Source organism: Pezoporus occidentalis, unplaced genomic scaffold (assembly GCF_034315485.1).
Source record: "Pezoporus occidentalis ecotype Australia unplaced genomic scaffold, CSIRO_AGI_Poc_V1 ctg4, whole genome shotgun sequence".
NCBI lineage: Eukaryota > Metazoa > Chordata > Aves > Psittaciformes > Psittacidae > Pezoporus > Pezoporus occidentalis.
This window is the reverse complement of record NW_026915724.1, coordinates 29,003,863-29,024,584: the sequence shown is the minus strand read 5'-3', so window position 1 is coordinate 29,024,584 and position 20,722 is coordinate 29,003,863. Positions and strand designations below refer to the sequence as shown.

Genomic DNA, 20,722 nt, shown 5'->3' with positions numbered 1-20,722 from the left:
GAACTTGATTCAACTTTGACAAAGAATCAGATTATTTGAAAACTGATGAAAAAGCTAAACACTGTAATCTAAAACACTGTAAGACCTGCAGGCATCAAAGGGCAGGTGATATCTTCTGCCACTTGACCTCTTACCAGTTTATCACACCTGGTGATTATTTTTACCTTTTACATTTCCACTTGTTCTGGATGTACATTTATATATTTTGGGGCAGGTAGAAGGGTCTGTTCCTTTAATCCTGAGAAATCAGGACTGCGGGCATCACACATGGAGGCCCCAGGTGATGCTAGATGTTGAGGGCTCCTGTGTCAGAAGCCTGGGTATTCTGCCCAGTTTAATAAGAACTGGTTAAAAAGAGGAACTGGGATGGGCTCTTGCAACCTCTCTAAATAAATAGTGAAGGGCAGGCAGCAGCAAAGGTCCTTTCAGCATCATCAGCTCCTCCAAAGGCAGCCACAGCACTAATCCTTCTTTCCCATCAGTGGTATTTCCACCACCACTCCTACACCCAGCATGTTTCCACTCACTATCAACACCTTGCTTTACATTTACAATGAGCGTGTGTAGCGGGTAGAATAGCAGGGTCTTTCCCTACAGCACAGACTAGGAAGCATTTAGCAATTTAGCACAAATAAATAATTCAGTAGTTTATTTTAAATGTAAGAAAATGGACCTGCGATAATTTAATTTTCTATATTTTAAGTATTATAATACATAACACAAAATTAGGTAAACATTTGAAAATGCAAGAATAATGCAAAATTAATTCAGTTATAATACAAGGCAAATATTGGCAACCAGCAGCATTTAAAAGGCAACAATATGAAACAGATCAGATGAAGCATTAATTTATCTAGCACAGCAGAAATGAAACTGCTCTACAGGCTTTTTCATACTGTAAGACAAGAAAAAGATCAATTACATATAGGCAAATCTATGAAAGCATTTGAAAGGTACTTTTGTATACCAACTTTTGGACAAAATGTAAATATTGATTCCTCACTGCGCATATTGCTCTAATTTTTGTAATATTTGTGTGATTTTGTATGCTTTGTATGAGAAAAACACTTGTTGTTGAAGTGCCCACTCTCTTTTGAACACTGGCACCATTAAATCAGTTATGTTAACAGTCACCATCTGAGAAACAGAAAAACAAAACAAAAGCTGTCACTGTAATAGGGCAAAATTCTGGGCATTTTTTAATTCATTAGAATATATAACAAGAATTAAAGAAGCTTGAATCAAATCCAGCCTCCAAATTATTCCCCTAAGAAAAAATGGGCCACTTGTTTTCTAACCATTGGACTTGACAAGGAAAAGTTACTTAGGAATGTTTTACTGATGAAACCTAAACATTGTAGCTAGGAATTAAATATAACTATATCATAAAAAGACAGACTTGAAACTTAAAACTAACTTGGAAGAATGATTAAGTGCAAGTACTAGAACAGATATAATGTGATTCAAAACCTAAGCAATTAGCTACATTTTCAAATTCTTTAGAGACACTTGCTTATTAACCTGAACTTGAAAAGTTCTTGATACATGGTTTCACTTTACTGTATGTACTTAACACTCAGTTTTTCACTCAGAAACAGGTATAAAAGATGTGAAATAAACAGCAAAGTTCACACAGCTCAGAGATCCTCAAGTATGTTAATGCCCTCTTGGGAACCTGAATGGTGGAAACAGAGAGAAAGTTTAGATCATAAAAGAAACCAAAAGGTAGTTCGGTAGGGTTAATACACAAAGTTTACAAAGTTTGGATTTCAAAGAATCACAGAATCGTTAGGGTTGGAAAGGACCTTAAGATCATCTAGTTCCAACCTCCCTGCCACGGGCAGGGACACCTCACACTAAACCATCTAACCCAAGGCTCTGTCCAACCTGGCCTTGAACACTGCCAGGGATGGAGCATTCACAACCTCCCTGGGCAACCCATTCCAGTGCCTCACCACCCTAACAGGAAAGAATTTCCTCCTTATATCCAACCTAAACTTCCCCTGTTTAAGTTTTAACCCATTACCCCTTGTCCTGTCACTACCGTCCCTAATGAAGAGTCCCTCTCCAGCATCCCTATAGGCCCCCTTCAGATACTGGAAGGCTGCTATGAGGTCTCCACGCAGCCTTCTCTTCCTCCAGGCTGAACAGCCCCAACTTCCTCAGCCTATATTCATATGGGAGGTGCTCCAGTCCCCTGATCATCCTTGTGGCCCTTCTCTGGATTTAGCATATTCAAGTTAAATGTTTGCATTTTTATACAGACAAAGAAAGAATCCTTTCGCTATGGTTCTATGCACAGATTTGTCCTTCCTCTTAGGTCTGGGGATTTTAAATTTAAAGGCCTCAAAATATTACAGTCAGCTGTGGTGCTGGAAGAAACAACTTCGACTGCAAAAGTCTATTCATGACTCCTGAACCAGCTGAGATCAGGTAGCCAAATCACATTCTTAACTCTATAAGAACATAAGAAACAGAATCTTGAGGAAGTATTCTTTAGCATTTTTAAGTGGTCAGCCATGCAATAAATTAGATTGCCCCTAACCTGAAACAATCCTGCAGCAATTAAAAATGGATAGGATAATAGCAATAAAGTTATGATAGCATCTATTTTTTTGAGTATGTCTCATGTATTTAAGTACCAATAATCTACTAATGTACACAGACCAAAGGTTACTTCTGTGACTAGATTCGATTAGGAAATGAATTTGCCCCGATCATAAAAGAAATTGCTTTTTCATTGAAAGATTTAACATTGTCATAATCTTTTTTTTTACAAAATGCCAAATATTTTCACCACATATAATTTCCATGCAAATATTTTCACATGTAAGTCAAAACTGTTTCTTCAAAAAGCAGCTCAAGCTATTATATTTATATATCTTAAAAGGTATTATTTTAGCCTAATATTTCCAGAAAGCATTTGAAAGATGGCTTTGTGGAAATCTCTGTATCATAGCCTTTTAATTAGAAGAGAAATTCCTAAATGTTGGCTTGGGACAATACACTTTTCAGAAGAAAGAGTCCAATAGAGATCTAGCCCTTTATACAAAACTGCAAAAATTTTTTACTAAATTCCAGTTGTGTGTATCCATTGTCTCTATCTTGTGTTCATACAATATCCTTACAGTAATGGCAGCAATTACTTTCATGTAAAATAATACTATTACCACTTTATGTAATGAATTTGTAGATTTTCATTTGCTAAATGAAATTTGGTGTCTAAACCAAAAGATTGGTATCATATGACAACACAGGAGCAGAGTAACAGGAAGAGTTTTGCAGATCAGCGGAAAAGGCTTGGTAACTTCAGTGCTGCTATTTTTAACATTTCTGTTCTAGCATGAATGTTTGAAATGCTGAAAATCCTCCTTTTAAAATGTCTTTCAGTACTAGTATACGCTCTCCCTTGGAAGCTCTGCTCTTCTGATTGGTTTTAGGAGCCAAACTTTCCTTTTGACCTTGAAAATGATAGGATGACTTCTGTTAATGAAAGACCAAACATGGAGACTTTTTATTTCCTATTTGATAGCAAATATAAAATAGCTTAAAAAGGATCTGTAAACAGCTTCTGAAAACTTTTTAATTATGCAGATCTTTATTAAACTTAATAACTGTTCAAGTCTGACTCTTGCAATGGTTTTGAGCTCCAGATTTAGACCACCTACATTTAGCTGTCTACATCTGTTTTAGATGTCAAAACTCCTATGAAATTCCATGGAAATCTAGCAGACATACCCAACAGACTCTACAGAGCTCATTATAGCAGGTATCCTGCCCCCACTTCATGGGTTGGGCACCTCAGCAGCCTTGTAGTTTCCACTGGCCCAACCTGCACAGCCTTGAAAAAGAACAATGTACCCCAGTGTAGTCTAGACCACTAAACATGGAGGCAGGAGGGGAGTATCTCAAATTCATGCTTAATATCTAGCTACTCTTTTTATGCCAAAGAAAAGCCAAAATCCTTCCTCAGAGAATGGGGGATTGTCTGCATATGAGTAAAACCAGAATGAATGAGAATGACTTAGTGTTAGAACCAAATTTTCAATTTCTTAAAATGTTAAATACTTCTCTCACATTGCTTTATTAACATACCAACTATTTTCATCCACAAAAGAAAAAAGTAAATCAGAATTATGCTGTGATTTCCTCGGCAAATTAAGAGGCAGTGCAGCTTGGCACTTTAGTCATAAAAACTGACCCTTTTTGCAAGATAATTGTAAAAAAATGTTTTTATTGTCATGAATTATAGATCCAAGTCCTTACTGTTGACTATGTCATTGAATTACATTGAGACTTTCTCACCCATTTGAAAACTTATAAGTAATTTAAATGAAAACATGCACTCTGAATGCATGTGTAGTAATATATAATAAAGAAATTCAGACCAAAGATGTTCAGAATCAGAACTGTAGGCACCTATCCAATAGCTGAAGTTATTTTAGCTCCAGTCTTCTTTTTAAGTCATTAACACCAATGAAGAACCCATATTTTAAACACTTTATGGAAGATGCTGTTTCTTCCCCAGGATTTAAGCATCACCTACCACAATCAACTTGATCCTGTGGCATTCAACTCATAAATAATAATAAATAATAATTAAAAAAAAAATTATTTGAGTAAAAAAGTCAAGTTCTGGCCATTCTCAGAGACACCATTTCTGTTTATCAGTCCTCAGTGAAAGTCAGAGACTTTGGACCTATCTATGCTGAACTGCTAAACCAGATCATATCTGAAGAAGCACCATGCTTGAACTGCCTAGCTTGAAGCAGGAAAGATGAAATGCCAGATCCAGGAACAAGATAGACTGAACAATGAAGTATGAAGGCCTTATAAGGGAAGCTTCCATCCATACAACAGACTTTCTCTAGGGAAAGCAAACAACTGATCTCTTGTTTACTGGAAGAAATTTATCCACACGAAGAAAGGAAGATTAGAAAGTGCATCTCTGAGCCAAAATGCACATTTGGCTACTTGTTATCAGTTATGTTGAAGCCAAAAGCCAGATCAGAAGATGGATAGCTCATATTTTGCTTCTTTATTGCTATGTTTTTCTATTGGTTTTGTATAATATACATTTTTGTGCTGTTGTGTCTGTGTGATCATCTTGTTTACATCAATATTTTCTTTGTAATAAATATACTTCTATTTATATCTGAAACAGTTCACTGTGTAGGCTACTCTTTCCTGCATGCTTTACTACTGCTGACTTCAGATAGGCATTAGGTCAATAAAACTGGTGGGTTTCATATGCTGGATGTATGCTTAATATTCAAAAGAACATTCAAAGAAAAGCTTGTTCTATCCTGCAGGACTATTGTCGACAACAACCCATGATGTGGGTTGACATAACTGGTTACAAAAGTAAATTTATTCCTTTCATATGACAGGCCATTTTGTCCTTGCCCCATTTCATGTAATGATACTAAATAATATACATAACTTCACTTTAATGGCTTACGGTTTTAATTTCAGGTCAGATTCAAATGAAAGTCAGCAGCACAAAACCCAGGATTATTTTATTCTGAAAGAAAATAAGCCAATCAAAATACAAATTTAAGCCAAATTCTAAGTTCTACTAAGTACAAGATGCCTTTGTATTCAACGAATAAAAAAAAAAAAGAAAAGAAAAGAAAAGCTTTACTTGCTAGTGTCCAATAAATAACAAATCTTAGCTTCTGGAAACCATTTGTTCAGTAAAGTAATTCCTTTGGAGACTGCTGATATCATTATTATGATCCAAAAGAGTAGGAGCTATTACAGACATGATACTATTTTAATAAAGAACAATATTTAAAATCTGTAATGAGCATACCCAGGGTTTTCTTTCAGTACTCCAGAACATCCTAAATAGAAGGCTTACTTCTCTTGGCTTTCTTTAACTTTGAACCTTCTTCTTTCTGTTAACAAAAAAACGCCAAACAACCCAAAACAAACAAAAGGCAAAAAAACAGTAAAGCAAATAAAGCAGTAATACTAAGCTAATAGCTCAACTAAAAAGCTGTTTCTGAGTGAAATCCTTAGTTGAGTGATATGAGAAGTAATTAATAAAAGTTGTTATTTTCCAATGGAAATATAATTTCCATGACAAATATGTTTGTAGGTATAGTGGGTAAATAATTAAAACCAGATCATGTTTGAAGGACCAGTAACATAAGTAATGGTTAAGGTTTATTTTATCCTGGTTAAGGTTAATTTTATCCAGAGAAGGCTTCCCCATTTTAACTGGAATGTGCGAAAATGAAAAAAAAAAAAAACAACCCACAAAAAACTTTCCTTTTTCTCTCTTAATTCAGGCCCTTATCTACAGGACTAGGGGGTGTATGTGTGTGTGGGGGCTTACCTGTCTTCTTCTGGCACAACTTTTCTTTACAAATTCTTCCACATCGCTCTCCTTGACTGAGGAAGTCAGTTTTGAGGTCAGTGTTTCACATGTCAGATACTTGTTCCCTGTAATCATCTTAAAGTAAAGAAATTTATACCCTTATTAAAAAAAAAACAAAACAACCCAGTATTTTTCTAGTTGTTAAAATGGGCTACTTTTTCAAAAGACGCCCTCATAACATAAATATTAAATAACCCACCAAATTACATTTTATAGGTGAAAACAGTTAGAAGCAGAACACATTTCACCCATGCGCCCAATCTGTGGGATTATCATCCTCATGAAAATTGTGCTGAAATAAGATCAGCTATTTATTTTACTAAAAAGCAGACAGCATCATAAAAAAATTAGGTTGTGAAGTACCTCTAGCAGTTAAACTCCCATAAATCTTGATTCCCTGATAAACTGTCTTAAGGAAAGGAAAACTAATTATCCCATTTTAAAAGTCCCAAACAGAAAAAAAGAAGTGTCTATCTCAGACAACACAGTAAGACATTTTCCCTTTCAGAAAAAAAAAAACCACAACATCAGTGGCTGAAAACATTAACTTGTATGATACAAATTTTAGAAAACTATATTGAGAATGCTGGTAGAACATGATGAAAGTCATGCTCTTTATTGCTTAACATTGTTTTAGAATATACTGAATTTGCGAGAACCAGTGAGAATGAGGCTGTTATTTACCATACCTGTTCAAAGATAGATTTGGAATGATGACTGATTGTCTCAGCAATATAGTCCATATAGTGGCATTCTGCTTTACCTTCTTCATTCTTGGCAGTGCATGCTTTATCTTTTAAGACAGATTCATTAATATTTAACCCTGCTCTTTCATTTGATCTCTTTCTTTGTTGCTGTGATAAACTGGAATTTGTCATTTCATTGTCTAATTTATGAATCTGCAAATCTACTTTCTTTGACTGGTTTTGTTTCTGAAGAACTTGCATGGTATTTTGACTTGCAAACTTTTTCCCCCTTCTTGCACTGGACACAGGAGATTCATATGCATTCAGACTTAAACTGATGTTTGATTTCGGAAGCACTGACCCAACATTCTTAAGAAAGGAAGGAAAATTTGCCATTCTGTGATTGGCTTCACTCGAATTCCCACCTGAAGCTGAGTTATCAGACAAATCAGAACTAGTCATTTGTCCAGCAGACTCGGTTTTCCATCGAAATACAGGTGCATCATGTTTTACGTATGTTTTCGTGTTCGTTACCTGAAGTACGCTGCTATGAGCAGGATTTTTAACTGATATATTTTGAACAGGTTTGTAAACCTGAGTCGTGCTGGGCTTGTACCCAGTCAGCATAGAAGATGAAACACCCATAATTTTCATTGGTGAATGTCTTTCAGCACTTTCTCTTTTCTTCCCACCCGCATGATATGTGGTCCTTCCATTCATTTGCATCAACTTTCCCTTGAAAATTGGTATAATTTTGCTGACTTTCTGCGAGGGGAGCTCAAAGGCTGAATTTACAGGCATTTCTAGCGATTTTGCAACTGGTAACTCTTGTACTTCTGGTATTTGCCTGTTATTCATTGACATCGCTGTTGCTTCAATGCTAACCTTTCCTATATTCTTACTGCTATTCGAAAAACCGTTTGTTTCTGGCTCTTTAATCAAACGCTCCATCCAGTGGCTGTTTTCCATACTGCATGGTGAAGAAATTCCAGGCAAAGTCTGTTTCCCTGGAGGAGCCTGTGCTAGAGATACTACACAAACCATCTCACCAGCCAAGTTCACATGCTTAGATTTTATTTCCTGCAATACAACAAGAGTTAATAAATAGAACGAACTGGATTTAAAAATCTGATAGAGTAACATAATGCATCACTATACATTATCGACCTAATACCACAAAATATAACTACACATTTTCCTTTTTTGAATTAGAATGAAATATATTTTCAATAAATATTTTGTTGTCACTAAAAATGAAAATTTGTTTTCCCCTCCCCCCAGTTCTTTATTTCTAAACTATGGTGGAGTATCTTATTTCTCAGAAGGAAAGACTTAAACTGCAGCCATTATCTAGGTTTAGTGCTTTCCAGCTAGGTAATGCCTACCCTTTTTGAAGGGATCTGCAAAGAATTTGACTGACAGGGCTCCTTGTCTCTTTAAACTTCTAAAGGCATCTATATTCTGACTCAAAGACAGTTTGGATGTCTGTAAAAACTGCAGATGACAGAAAGGAGCCATTCTAGCTTTGATCACTGAGAAGACATAAACAGCAACTGCTTTCTGAAAGAGGATTATAGTATTTTAGAATCTCTGCAAGTTCTGTCACTGCTTTGTTCTGAATTAATTACTTCATTTCTTCTTTCACATACTGCTACCACAGAAATTTGAGTCTCAGTATTTGCCACAACCTCAAATTAAATGAGTTTTGATTGCTTGCCTCCTTTCCATCACCAGCAATGGAGTAAACCTTAGAGATTGAGTGTTTTTAAATGCCCAAGTCCACAGAACTTTATATTGCTCTTGGGTTGTGGTTTTGCGTGTTTCAGTTTTAATAAATTGTAATAATAATCTGCAATAATAATATAATAATAGCAACAATAACAACATCTTGTTTTTATTGTTGTTGATATTGTTCTTATTATTATTCTCATGGTGTAGAAGTGTGAGGAAGTTTTGGATATCCAACTTTAAAATAAGATCTACAGAACTGCAAATATTGCTAGCAACTATTTAACACTAAGTCTAGTTTTCAAATGTATTTGTGATGTGAACAACCTAAAAACGGCAAATAGCATGACATTTAATTACATATAAATAAAAGTTATGATTGATAGTTCTTTGCTGTGAAAAGTAGTTTTATGCTCTGTGCTCTGAATATGATAAAGACCACTCCATACCTTGAAAAAAGTACATGCCCTTAATATGTTCATAAAAAAATCTTATACACACCGGAGCCCTGGAGAGTTCCTGTGTAGCGTAAAGTGCTTTACTTGTCATTCTTACTGGAAATCCACATAGATGTGAAAGATTACACTTCAGGTCAGAAAGAAATGAGTTCAACACGCTTTCCAAATTTGTTCTGGGGAAAGACTGCACTGGCTGACTTCGAATGCAATTTAAAGGGTACCTGAATAAGTGCTCAGGGATACATAACAAGTTTCTTTCCATTTCTAGAATTATGAATCATAATTGTTGAGAAGAAATCATGAACATAGCTAAAGCTTTTTCAAAGAGGTGAACAGAAGCACATACTTAATTAAGGGACTGAAGTTAAGTTACAGGACTTCAACATGATTATACCATACTAACCTAGCATAGTAAAGATTACTCAGTATAAGTAAGCCTTAGTCTAGCCTTCCACAGCAGGAAAATTCTCTTTAAAACAAACCTTTGCTGGACATATTTTTACGGGAATTTAACTCATCTTTATACATAATCACCATTTAGAATGGCATTTATCATGTTTATGGAAGCTGTGAAGCAAACTGTTCTATCTGACTTGCTATTATGCAATATATAAGACAAAGAGACTTCACTATATATATTGTTCGGATTTGTCTAGTGAAACAATTCTTCACTGACTTCTATGAAATTATGGAAGAAGAAAATATGTCACATTCAAAGATGAAAATTTAGATCTTTGCTAAAAGCAGAGGAAATGTAACAAAAATATTCTGAAAGGATACGTAAAGAACCTTTCCCCTATTGGTTTGAAGTAAACGCTTAAGTATATTTTTGTCTCTTTAAGATCCTCTGGAAGAATATATCCATACTTGAAAAAGAAAAACCAATATACGAACATGCATTACAAATACAAACTCAATAGGTACAAAAAAGGGAGGGAAAAACAAAATCAGTATATATTGTCTCTTACCAGATTCTTCCAGTGCATCTGAAATTCTTTATATGAATGGAAAGGAGATTCTGGAGGAATTATGTGGCTGATGTTTATAATCTGACCCATTTTCATGCTGTGATAGGTAAGGGGGGATTGCTTAGAAAGGGTGTCATAAAACTCAGCTGAAGATATACTGGACTTTAAGGGGAAAAAGGTAAATTTTTTTTTGGCATTGAAAGGACTTATGGATAATTTTTATGTTTTGAGGACTAATACCATTAACTTTTAAGTTTACAACAGAACAACAGCAATATTTCCTGATGTATGGAAAAGAACTTGGCACTTACAAGTTTAATTTCTCATCTGCAATACACACTACCAGTGAACGTAGAACAAAAGCGAATGTATCATTACTTCTCTTATTTTCATGATGAAAGTAGGGACAGCTTGTTGTGAAGGTGGAAATTTTTTTTCTTTAAATTGACACTTTCAGCTAAAATTATATTTGACAAGAATTAATACTCTTGCATACCACAGAAGTAGCAGAGAGATTACTAAACTTGAAGGAATGTTTAAATGTGTAATTTATGATTCACTGGTTTATTTTTCTCATTTTCTGTAACACTGAGACCATTAAAATAAAAAAGAAAGATTCCTGAATGTAAAACAGACTGTAAAACAGAGGTATTCTTATCACTAGTATCAAAGTCACAATTTGTAGGGCAACAATTCCAGGAAATGTTTGTTTCTGATGAAACAATAACAGACTCCTACCTTGGCAAAACATAGCACCAGTTACTTAATATGTAATGTTGGTGAATAACTGTATTTTCATTGCTATCAAACAGCTTTAAGATGTTTGCTGAAATATCAAAGTCTGACAACTTAAAATGAAAAAAAAAAGTTATTTGCAAATATTTCTACAGCAGTACACAATTAAAATTTTCAAAAATAATTGTGCATCACAATATATTGAAGCTTGTACATTATCATTCTTTTATTAGCTCTCACAAACTGATTATTTCAGAAGATCATCAAATTGCAGACTGTCTTATATTAGAACCGATACTTTCAAATGTTATGCAAGTACAAGGTTTAAAGGCTATTTAAATCAGTGAGATTTAAACTTTTGTAGAACCACAGAACGGTTTGGGTTGGAAGGGATCTTAAAGATCACCTAGTTCCAACCCCTCTGCCATGGGCAGGGTTGAAGAGTTTTAATAAGTAAGAGTACAAAAGGAATTTCTCAGCCTAAGAACTGTCTCACGTCCATGTACATTTTTGAAGTTCAAATCAGAAACCCATGTGGACAGCTTAGTAACTGTGTATGCCAGCTTGCCAAGTCAAGTGCAAAGATTCAAGCAACAGAATTAATGGGATATACAGCTTCACTCTGTGAGAAGTCAAAAACCACCACATTTTCACAATGCAGAAATATTTGACTGTAGGGGACAATCAAACACTGATATTTGAGAAACATATTCTCTCTTTGTGTTCTACTATGGTTTGCATTTATTCACTGGCAAGAAAATTTAGCCAGTTCTGTTTTAAAAAAGTATAAAAATGATCCGACAGTGAAGCCACATCATGATCACTTTCATCATTGCTTTGTGTCATTTTGGAACTGGATTTCTATAGATAGCTTTAATGTTTATGCTGTTCAAATAGGTCACAGAAGAAACCCTGTTCTTCTACACTAAGTAAGTGTTTGGATCAGAAATACTTATTTTGGAAGAAATCAGCAAGCCTGACAAATGTGCACCTGTATGTATGAACATATTCAACAAAGGTGACATAGCTGTCACAAAGGATGGTATTTTTTCAACCTAATCCATGATTTCCTGAACAGTTTATTAATTATGGTTACAAGCAGCATAGTCCAGGATGCTCCAGTATTTTGGAAGCTGAATAGAAAATCAAGCAGATTCCAGAATAATTATATACAGACTTGAAATACAGTGCTGACAACTTATCTGTAGTTTCACTTTTAAGATATTATTCAAAACTATGTATGACAGTGAGACAGTGAATGCCTTCTAAAAAACACTGCTAGAATGAAATCTAGAATCATAAAGGCACTTTACTATACTCTGTTAGCATTTTTTGAAAGGCCTGGTAAGTAGTCAAAACTCTCAGTTTACAATGTTTGCTAGAATGTGTTAATAATAGATATAATATGGGTGTCAATTTTGGTATAATATAGATGTTGTGCCTTTATAACAGCTGCAGATAGTCAGTGAATATGATTACCATCTTAATAAAATCAGAAGTAAGCACTTCTATCCCCATCACTCTAACTACAAGTCACATAACAGAAAAGATAAAAATTAGTAAGTCAAACAATTACAGAAAATATAACTGTATTATACCTCAGGGGGTGGCAGCCGAACCGAGCAAGCCTCCACACTGATGCAAAGCTGTCTCTCTGATACACTGAGGTCTATGACTAAGATAAAACCAAAGCACAAAGCCTAGTTTTGAACCATAGTGCATCTGTTAGGCAGAAAGCTAAACTAAATTATTTATTTAAAGTAATTGCTAACGAAAATGCTGCAATTGAAAAACAAAAGGCTAGACTTGCTTAGCATGGAAATTAAAGTGCATTTTAACTGTGAAAAATTAAAATAATTATGAATCACCGTCTATAGAGTACACCTCCCTAGGAACTCATGTCTGTCCCTGCATCCAGGTGCTTGATACTCACATCCTTGATATATAAGCACCTATTTTCAAAGCAAATGTAATTCTTATAACCACTGGCTGTACTGAGTCATCAAGCCCAGTATTACACATCCTGAAGTGGTCAATTGGTAAGACTGCATGAGCAATGCAAGCATTTACTGACACATCTCTAGAACATTCACTCAGCTCTCAACAAACTGTAGCACACAGACTGAAAGTATCATACTCCTCAACGTATATCCCTGTTACAGATTTAGGCACCAATATCCCTAGATGTCATCTTTAACTTTTATACTGGAATTAAAATACAACTTTGCAATTTTTGCAATAGCTAAGCAATATGCTTAACTATTAGCTAATTTAACTTTTGTGAACAGCAGATGTAGTACAATACAAGACAGTCACATTAGCTTATTCTCCTATCTCTTATTATGGAACTTTCACATCACTTGCAAGACTCATAATTTGATGCAAGTACATTTAATTGTAATAATCATAACTTGTAAATGGTAAATTTCAATCTTGGCTATAGATTAATAGTAGAAAAAATACCTTTTTTCACAGTGTATTTTGACAGAGGTTATTTCAGAATGAAAAACAGAAAGATGCTGTGTTGGTAATACTATCAACAGAATATTGTACTTACCAACAGCATTTTGCCTTCCTGAACGAGACAAAAAATCTTTTCCTTAATAAATAAAACAGATAGACATTATTTTCTAAACCATATGTCTAATGTGTTTATGCAAAAAAGGAGAAATGACAGAGTTTTGTGTGTGTCATGAATGATGAAAGAGAAAGATCTTTGTCAATTAACTTTTCACTGATTCATTAACATGTTATATCAAAAAAAGATACATGAAAGTATAGCACTGGGCAACAACTTATATATCATTTTCTTCACCCAGTAAGGAAATTTTACATAGAACTATCTTTAATTGACCAACAGCTAATGAATTTCTCAGGTTCAAAAGCAAATCTGTATCGTATTACTACATATTCTACCATATATCATCATTTTCACCCAGCTTTAGGAACATAAATCATTACATAAGCTGCATGTACCAGGATCACATTGCTGCTAGTCAATGTTTTTCATTTGTATCAGTTACTATCTAGCCCTCTACTTCTACCTGCTATTCCCATATCAGATGATCTCGTTCAGAGCACTATATATTTTGAGGATACTGAAAACAAGATACTGTTAATATCGTGTCTGGAAATAAGACAATATCTTACATACTTTTCACAATGCGTATTTGTTATGTCTATATAATTGCTCTACTTAAAGAGAGCACACCACGGTATCTGAAACACATCTGGTTTCCATACTTTGGTAATTCAGATCCTACACGGAAGCTAGTAGAGACATGTCAGGCAAAGGAACTACCATCTAAAAAGATAGATAGAAGGAGATAGAAGGATAGAAGGAGATATTCTGACAGAAAACCACTTCTGTATTAGGAAAGCATTCAAACCATATGCAGAAGTGGCACTGGTGAAAGCATGAATCTGAAACAAAGGTCCAATTTTTAGAGCACTTTAAGCATCCAACAGTATTTGGTTTGGAAATTATTAATCTGGTATATAGCATTCAGTTGAAAAAATTATTTGATCTATTACAAAGATGAGGAGGAAGATGAAAAAGTGAATTCTTAACACGAATCACCGAACTTGGATAAAGGAACAATAAAAATGCAATCAAAGAAAAAGTCATAGGACATAAATGAATGAAATAATATAATGAATGAAATAATGATAGAAATTAAATTATGGAAAGCAAATGCAACAATAAAGAACTGAAAACTTAATGCTCAATTCCTGACCCAGATGAGTCAAATACCTTGCACCAGGAAATGACCAGCTTTGTTCCACCTGGGTGCAAGTCTGGCTGTCAGTGTGTAGGAGAGACAAGCTTGGAGAACTGCTGGACTAACTGTTTGTGGTGCTTGCAGCTAATAATGACAGTGAGCAAAGAAAAATACATTACTAATAATTTAACACATTTTTTTACAGGCTTCAGTCATAATTTAATCAAAGACACTACTACTGCATCCTGGAGCCAAATCCTAGTATATGTTACATATCTTTATTTTTCACCTACTTGTCTATAAGAGGAAGTTAGCACAGTATTTAATGTAGGCATTTAGTTTTCATGTGTTATCAAAGTAATGTGCACTACCCTTCACTTAATGTTTTTACAGGGCTTATAACAGACCTGGGGAAAAGATTAATTGAGCTAAATGGAGTACTTTACTAGATATGCATCTCTTTCCAGACAATAGGCACAACATTCAAAATTTACATATATTAACCCTGCTGTCAAACTCAGGACCAGAAACATTTCTTGCAGTTACAAGAACAATAGATAAACAGATTAATTAAATAAATAAAAGATAAATAAATAGTAGCTTCATTCACCCAGCAGCACTACTTGCCTGACTGCTTGCCTGTGGGCAGTTAGCATTAGTCAAGAAAGAGAAACTAATTACAATGGGTTATGAAGAGCCAACTAATACACCTCCAGGAGTATGTTTCTAATGAGATCTGGCAAGGATCTTCTTGCAGCTCATAGCTATTAACCATACTTTGTACCACTAATCTGATGGTTTTGAAAAAATCTAACAATAACAGGTCAGTGACACAGATCAACATAAAGCAGTTATGCAATGTAAGCATACTTGAGCAGTGTATGCCTTACTAGTCCAGATATAGAATCATAGAATAGTTAGGGTTGGAAAGGACCTTAAGATCATCTAGTTCCAACCCTGTTGCCTTGGGCAGGGACACCTCCCACTAAATCATATCACCCAAGTCTCTGTCCAACCTGGCCTTGAACACTGCCAGATAGAGCATTCACAACGTCCCTGGGCAACCCATTCCAGTGCATCACCACCCTCACAGTAAAGAACATCTTCCTTATACCCAATCTAAGCTTCCTCTGTTTAAGTTTGAACCCATTACCCCTTGTCCTATCATTACAGTCCCTAATGAAGAGTCCCTTCCCAGCATCCTTATAGGCCCCCTTCAGATACTGGAAGGTTGCTATGAGGTCTTCACACAGCCTTCTCATCTCCAGGCTGAATAGCCCCAGCTTTCTCAGCCTATCTTCATACGAGAGGTGCTCCAGTCCCCTGATCATCCTCATGGCCCTCCTCTGGACTTGTTCCAACAGTTCCATGTCCTTTTTATGTTGAGGACACCAGAACTATACACAATACTCCAAGTGAGGTCTCATGAGAGCAGAGTAGAGGGGCAGGATCACCTTCGACCTGCTGGTCACGTTCCTTTTGATGCAGCCCAGGATACGGTTGGCTTTCTGGGCTGCAAGCGCACACTGCTGGCTCATGTTCATTTTCTCATCAACCAACACCCCCAAGTCCTTCTCCACAGGGGTGGTCTGAATCTCTTCTCTGCCCAACCTGTAGCTGTGCCTGGGATTACTCCGACCCAGGTGCAGGACCTTACACTTGTCATGATTAAACTTCATGAGGTTGGCATCAGCCCACCTCACAATTGTGTCAAGGTCCCTCTGGATATGCATTTACACTTCTTGGAACAAAGAGAAATACACCCGACTGAGTGTGTAAATGAATCGTGAGAGCTCCTGGCTTTGATTACAAGCAGTCTTTTGATTCAGCAACTTCAGTGTGCCCATACATACATTCATAAACTCCACAAACATGACATACGAGAAGATAGTAAATCATATGCATAATGGTCTAAAAAACATATCAGTTGTTAAGCTCATGGGTTCCATTTCTTCTTTATGTTTGTGTTTTGTTTTTCTGAGACTGTCCTACGCAGGCGGTGTAAACCTGAACCGTGAATGGGGAGACAGTTCTGTTGTCTGAACACCTGCACATGTGGAACCTACAGAGCACACACAGAGGGAGCTGACACCCTCAGAAGAGCTGCAGGTCTTTGGCCCGAGGGGCAGGTCTGTCATTGCCTCGAGGACAAACCTCAACACTTCTGAGTAGGATCAGTATTCCAACTGCAGCAACCTAATGATATTGCTCGGGAACTTCTTAAAACTTCTGACTGACAAAATATACTTACTAAACCAAGATTCATAAAGGACAGTTTGGAAGACTTTTTTACCCTGAAACTTGGCTTCTGTAGTGCAAATTGCATGCCCTACAAAAACACACATCTCTGGAAACAGCAATTGAAGACAAGTGTAACAGTCTTAAGAATTGAGACACGTTTCAGCACTTACAGTAGCTCCTTGTTTCTCTATGTAGGCCTGACATATTCCTGATTTGTAAAACGGTATCTAAAAATAATAATTAAAAAAAAAAGCAAATTAAGGGGTATTTTAGCAAATCATAAATTAAATTATGGCCCATCACTGACTTTGCCTAAGAAAAACATGCTAAGGAATAGTTAGAGCAAATGCCATATCCTGTACATTAAAGGAGCACAATAATTAAAATGAGTTCAGGCATTTGCCATAGTGTAAACTCATCACCAGCTAAAGATACATTATGTAGCAACCAAAAGACTATCCAAAACAAAAATGCAGAACTCTGTCCCTCATGCTCTCGCTGTGAATTTGGTGGCATCTTACCAGCTGAGTCCATTTTGTTCCATAAAAGGTTCACCATCTGGAAAGGCCGTTTCATCAGAAGAGTAGAAGACATAAGCTGACATCTACAGTACTAACTAAGCCACAAAAATAAAATTTTGCTTTAAATGACTTTATTTTACTTATCCTTGATTCTCAAACAAAACACTTCTTAGAGAAACATGGAGGGATGTGTGATGGATAAACTTGACTCCTAGCTGTACTTTGGTTCAGGCTGACAAGGAAGCAACAGGCCTCAAGTCCTTGGGATAAACCTGAGAGCTGGAAAGCCCCTGGCTCATGTAAAAGGGAGTGAAGTGTCTTGAAAAATATTTGAAAGGTGGCTTTGAAACCCAAAAGCACAAGATAACTAACGTACTGAACAAGATACCAGAGCTGAACTGAAGACCTCTGCCTTGTCTATATATTGACTAGCAGCAAACTACTTCACCCTATAAATATTGAAATCAGGATAGGCCAGACTTGAGCTATTCCAGAATGGCAGCTGACCTGTGTGCCAGATGATTCTCCTCTTGAGCAGGGACCTTCTAAAGGCTAGAGGTTCCTTAGCTAAGACTAAGAGATCCTTCCTTAGCCAAGGTGGAAAGCTCTACCTATAGCAGATCCTTGGTAAATTACTGATATCATGCAGAATTAATACTATGAAGCATTAATAATCCATATAGCTACTCAGATATTATAAGCATTGTGTAGATAATTCCATCAGATGTGAACCATTGACCAAGTCTGAAACTAAGACTGGACACCTAGGCTTCAAAAAGAGTGTAGAAAACAATGGGGTACACTCTGAACCTCATGACTCAACAGAAAGGTCCTCTACTCTTCCTGCCTCCAACCTTGGTATGAGTCATTCTAAGTCAATTTTCCTCTCTATGTTTCTTCCATGCAGTAATTAATAAGGTGAACCTTGCTAAAACTTTGCTAAATTCCATCAAGCTTATTGAACTCCGTCAAATTATTATTTTACCTCAATAAAACATATTCCAGATTCTCTCTTTTGAGTGAGGTGCATTCCACTCATCTGCTAAGGTATGTAACTACATATACTCATTTACACAGTGATACTGACCGCCATTACAATTGAAATTTGATTTAGTGTTCCAATAAGAGGTGCAGAAAGGATGTCTTGATGCAGGAATAATAACTGCCTATAAAAACAAATAAATAAAATGTTAGGAAAACAAATATTTTCCATACTTGATTTTCTCATATTAAATTTTTTTCTTCACCATCTCCAAACATAATATATTCCCCTTTTAACCGGTTTTCAATGGCTCAGTATAGTATGTTGGGCTAGACCAAGTTACTCGGTCTTAACCCACCCACAGTGGTCTCAGGAAAAGACTACAGGTCTTTGGCACATAAACAGAACTCTCCAAAAGTGTTCCTTTTGGCAGAGCTTCTTGTTTCTCCCCTTTCCTATTAAAGGTAATAACATAATGATTGGTGAACATTAAGGAATGTACATATGCTTTTCAAGTATTCTTTTTAGTCAGTCTCCACCTACGTAAAGCATTCCAGCTTTACAAATGAACAGAGGTCAATTTCAATTATTTTTTAATTTGGCCCTGTTAGTTTTACCTGATGATATTTAAAACATAATAGCAATGTTTTTTTTTTCCCCCAATAGCATGAGTCCCCCATCAAAAAATAAACCCAAAAAACAAAATCTATTTTGAACAGTTTTGTACCGTTTGCTGCAGATGAGAATTTTGCTGATTTTATTACACTTAATTTTAGTTCTGCTAATAAAATCTTTGATTAATAATTACCACCAGCTTTTGAAATAACAGCCCTTGAAATTTTTTACCTGCAAATCTTTATCTGTGTACTCCTTGTCTCGCTTTCTGGTATATGAGAACTCAGTGTTACTGTAGCAGCACAGAGTTCTTGTAACTCTGGCAGACTGACAAAGAACAAAGGCTGGTGCCTGGTGCCATTCATGTTATATGTTGATTGCCCCAAAGCAGCCCCTGGGTCTTGAAAGGAAAAAAATATTTCATTTTTATAAGGCAGATATTTGTTTACTGAACTTTTAAGTATATGGTATCAGGTAAATGGATAATCATTTATCTTCTGATTAATTTTAGGCAGACAATATAACATAATTGAGTCAACTAAAATGGCCAGCTCAATATACTGTTGCTATAAATACTGCACTACATTTGAAAAAAAACCCCAAAGTATTTACAAGAGTAAAAATATTCAGAGTAAAGACAAGGATGAAAGCATCCTTTCCATCTTCTCAGTCTCCATTGGGGCTGCCACCTATGTGGGATCCAAGAGCTGAGGAATCCCTCTGTGAAGCTGGTCCCCTCCTATGTGGCAAGAAAGTTTAATACCCAGGAGCTCCACAGAGATGTGCTTAGTCATATAAAGACCATGGCTGTACTGTGGCAGAGAATGAAAACCAAGAACATGGAAACACACAAACAGCTGTGCTGTTCCAGCCTGTTAGATGCCTGTTGCAGCACATGCAAGGCTTACAGTAAAGGAACTATAATATTTATGACATAAAAGGGTAACTAATATTTCATTATTTAAAGAAAATACACCTTTTAACTATAGTACCTTTCTCAATCAAAGTGTTTTGAAAAAAAACAAGCAGGTAGAAAGTCTGCTGTTATGAAAAGCCAGGAATAAACACTGCACACCAGAAAAAGCTGTTTTGATAGTTCTTCCCCCCCTCCAAACCCTAAAAACCTTTTGGGAAATGATCTTATCTGCACAGTGAAGATAGCAATAAATATTTTTGTTTCCAAACTTTAGGAAGCCACCAGGTATTCACCTAAAGAGCAATTTTGCAAATCATTATAAAAAAATTATGAATTGGAAACATTTTTCGAGGAACAATGTCAGACAACTTTGTTGTTCTGATTTTTCTTTGCTTTGCTTAACAGTATCACACATTAAAAAGATCAACCTCAGCCATATCCTATAAAAAGCACACGGTCAGTGTTTCATAACTAATTTAACATGTTTCCTAGTTTCTTACCCTTAAAGGAAAACGCATTTCAAGTTCTTTCTAGCAATCAGAAAAAAACAGACTTTTTTTTTTTTTTTTAAATGCCAGACAAGACTATCACTTCATCAGAAAATTCCAAAAGCTACATCTAAAGGGAAAGGACCATTTTAAACAAATGAGAAAACAATCTCGTGCATTTGCAAAAATGGAAAAGAAAGGCTGGGTCCTCAGCTTTCATAATGTTTAAAAGAATCCTAAATGGACAGCTGGGGATTTTATGGCAAAGATGTTATAA

The 20,722-nt window shown here is 35.8% G+C and overlaps 1 protein-coding gene across 4 annotated transcripts; it reads right to left on the bottom strand.

Moving 5' to 3' along the window:
* Nucleotides 1-613: 613 nt before the first annotated feature.
* Nucleotides 614-19,457, bottom strand: CUNH18orf63 (chromosome unknown C18orf63 homolog). Of its 4 annotated transcripts, XM_062633102.1 has the most exons (14): nt 19,273-19,456; nt 18,532-18,610; nt 17,094-17,150; nt 14,715-14,826; nt 13,518-13,559; nt 12,559-12,635; nt 10,964-11,073; nt 10,226-10,322; nt 10,038-10,123; nt 9,301-9,478; nt 7,075-8,151; nt 6,344-6,460; nt 5,816-5,900; nt 614-1,675 (listed from the first exon to the last, which is right to left on the bottom strand). In XM_062633102.1, exons 1-13 carry the CDS (start codon nt 19,404-19,406, stop codon nt 5,847-5,849), a joined length of 2,220 nt encoding a protein of 739 aa, XP_062489086.1. In that variant the 5' UTR covers nt 19,407-19,456; the 3' UTR covers nt 614-1,675; nt 5,816-5,846. The 4 variants fall into 4 exon arrangements, with proteins under 4 accessions (XP_062489086.1, XP_062489084.1, XP_062489087.1 ...); XM_062633100.1 differs by lacking the exon at nt 5,816-5,900 and having other exon boundaries at nt 19,273-19,457; XM_062633101.1 differs by lacking the exons at nt 614-1,675; nt 5,816-5,900 and adding an exon at nt 3,715-3,841 and having other exon boundaries at nt 19,273-19,457.
* Between the last annotated feature and the right edge of the window lie 1,265 nt (nt 19,458-20,722).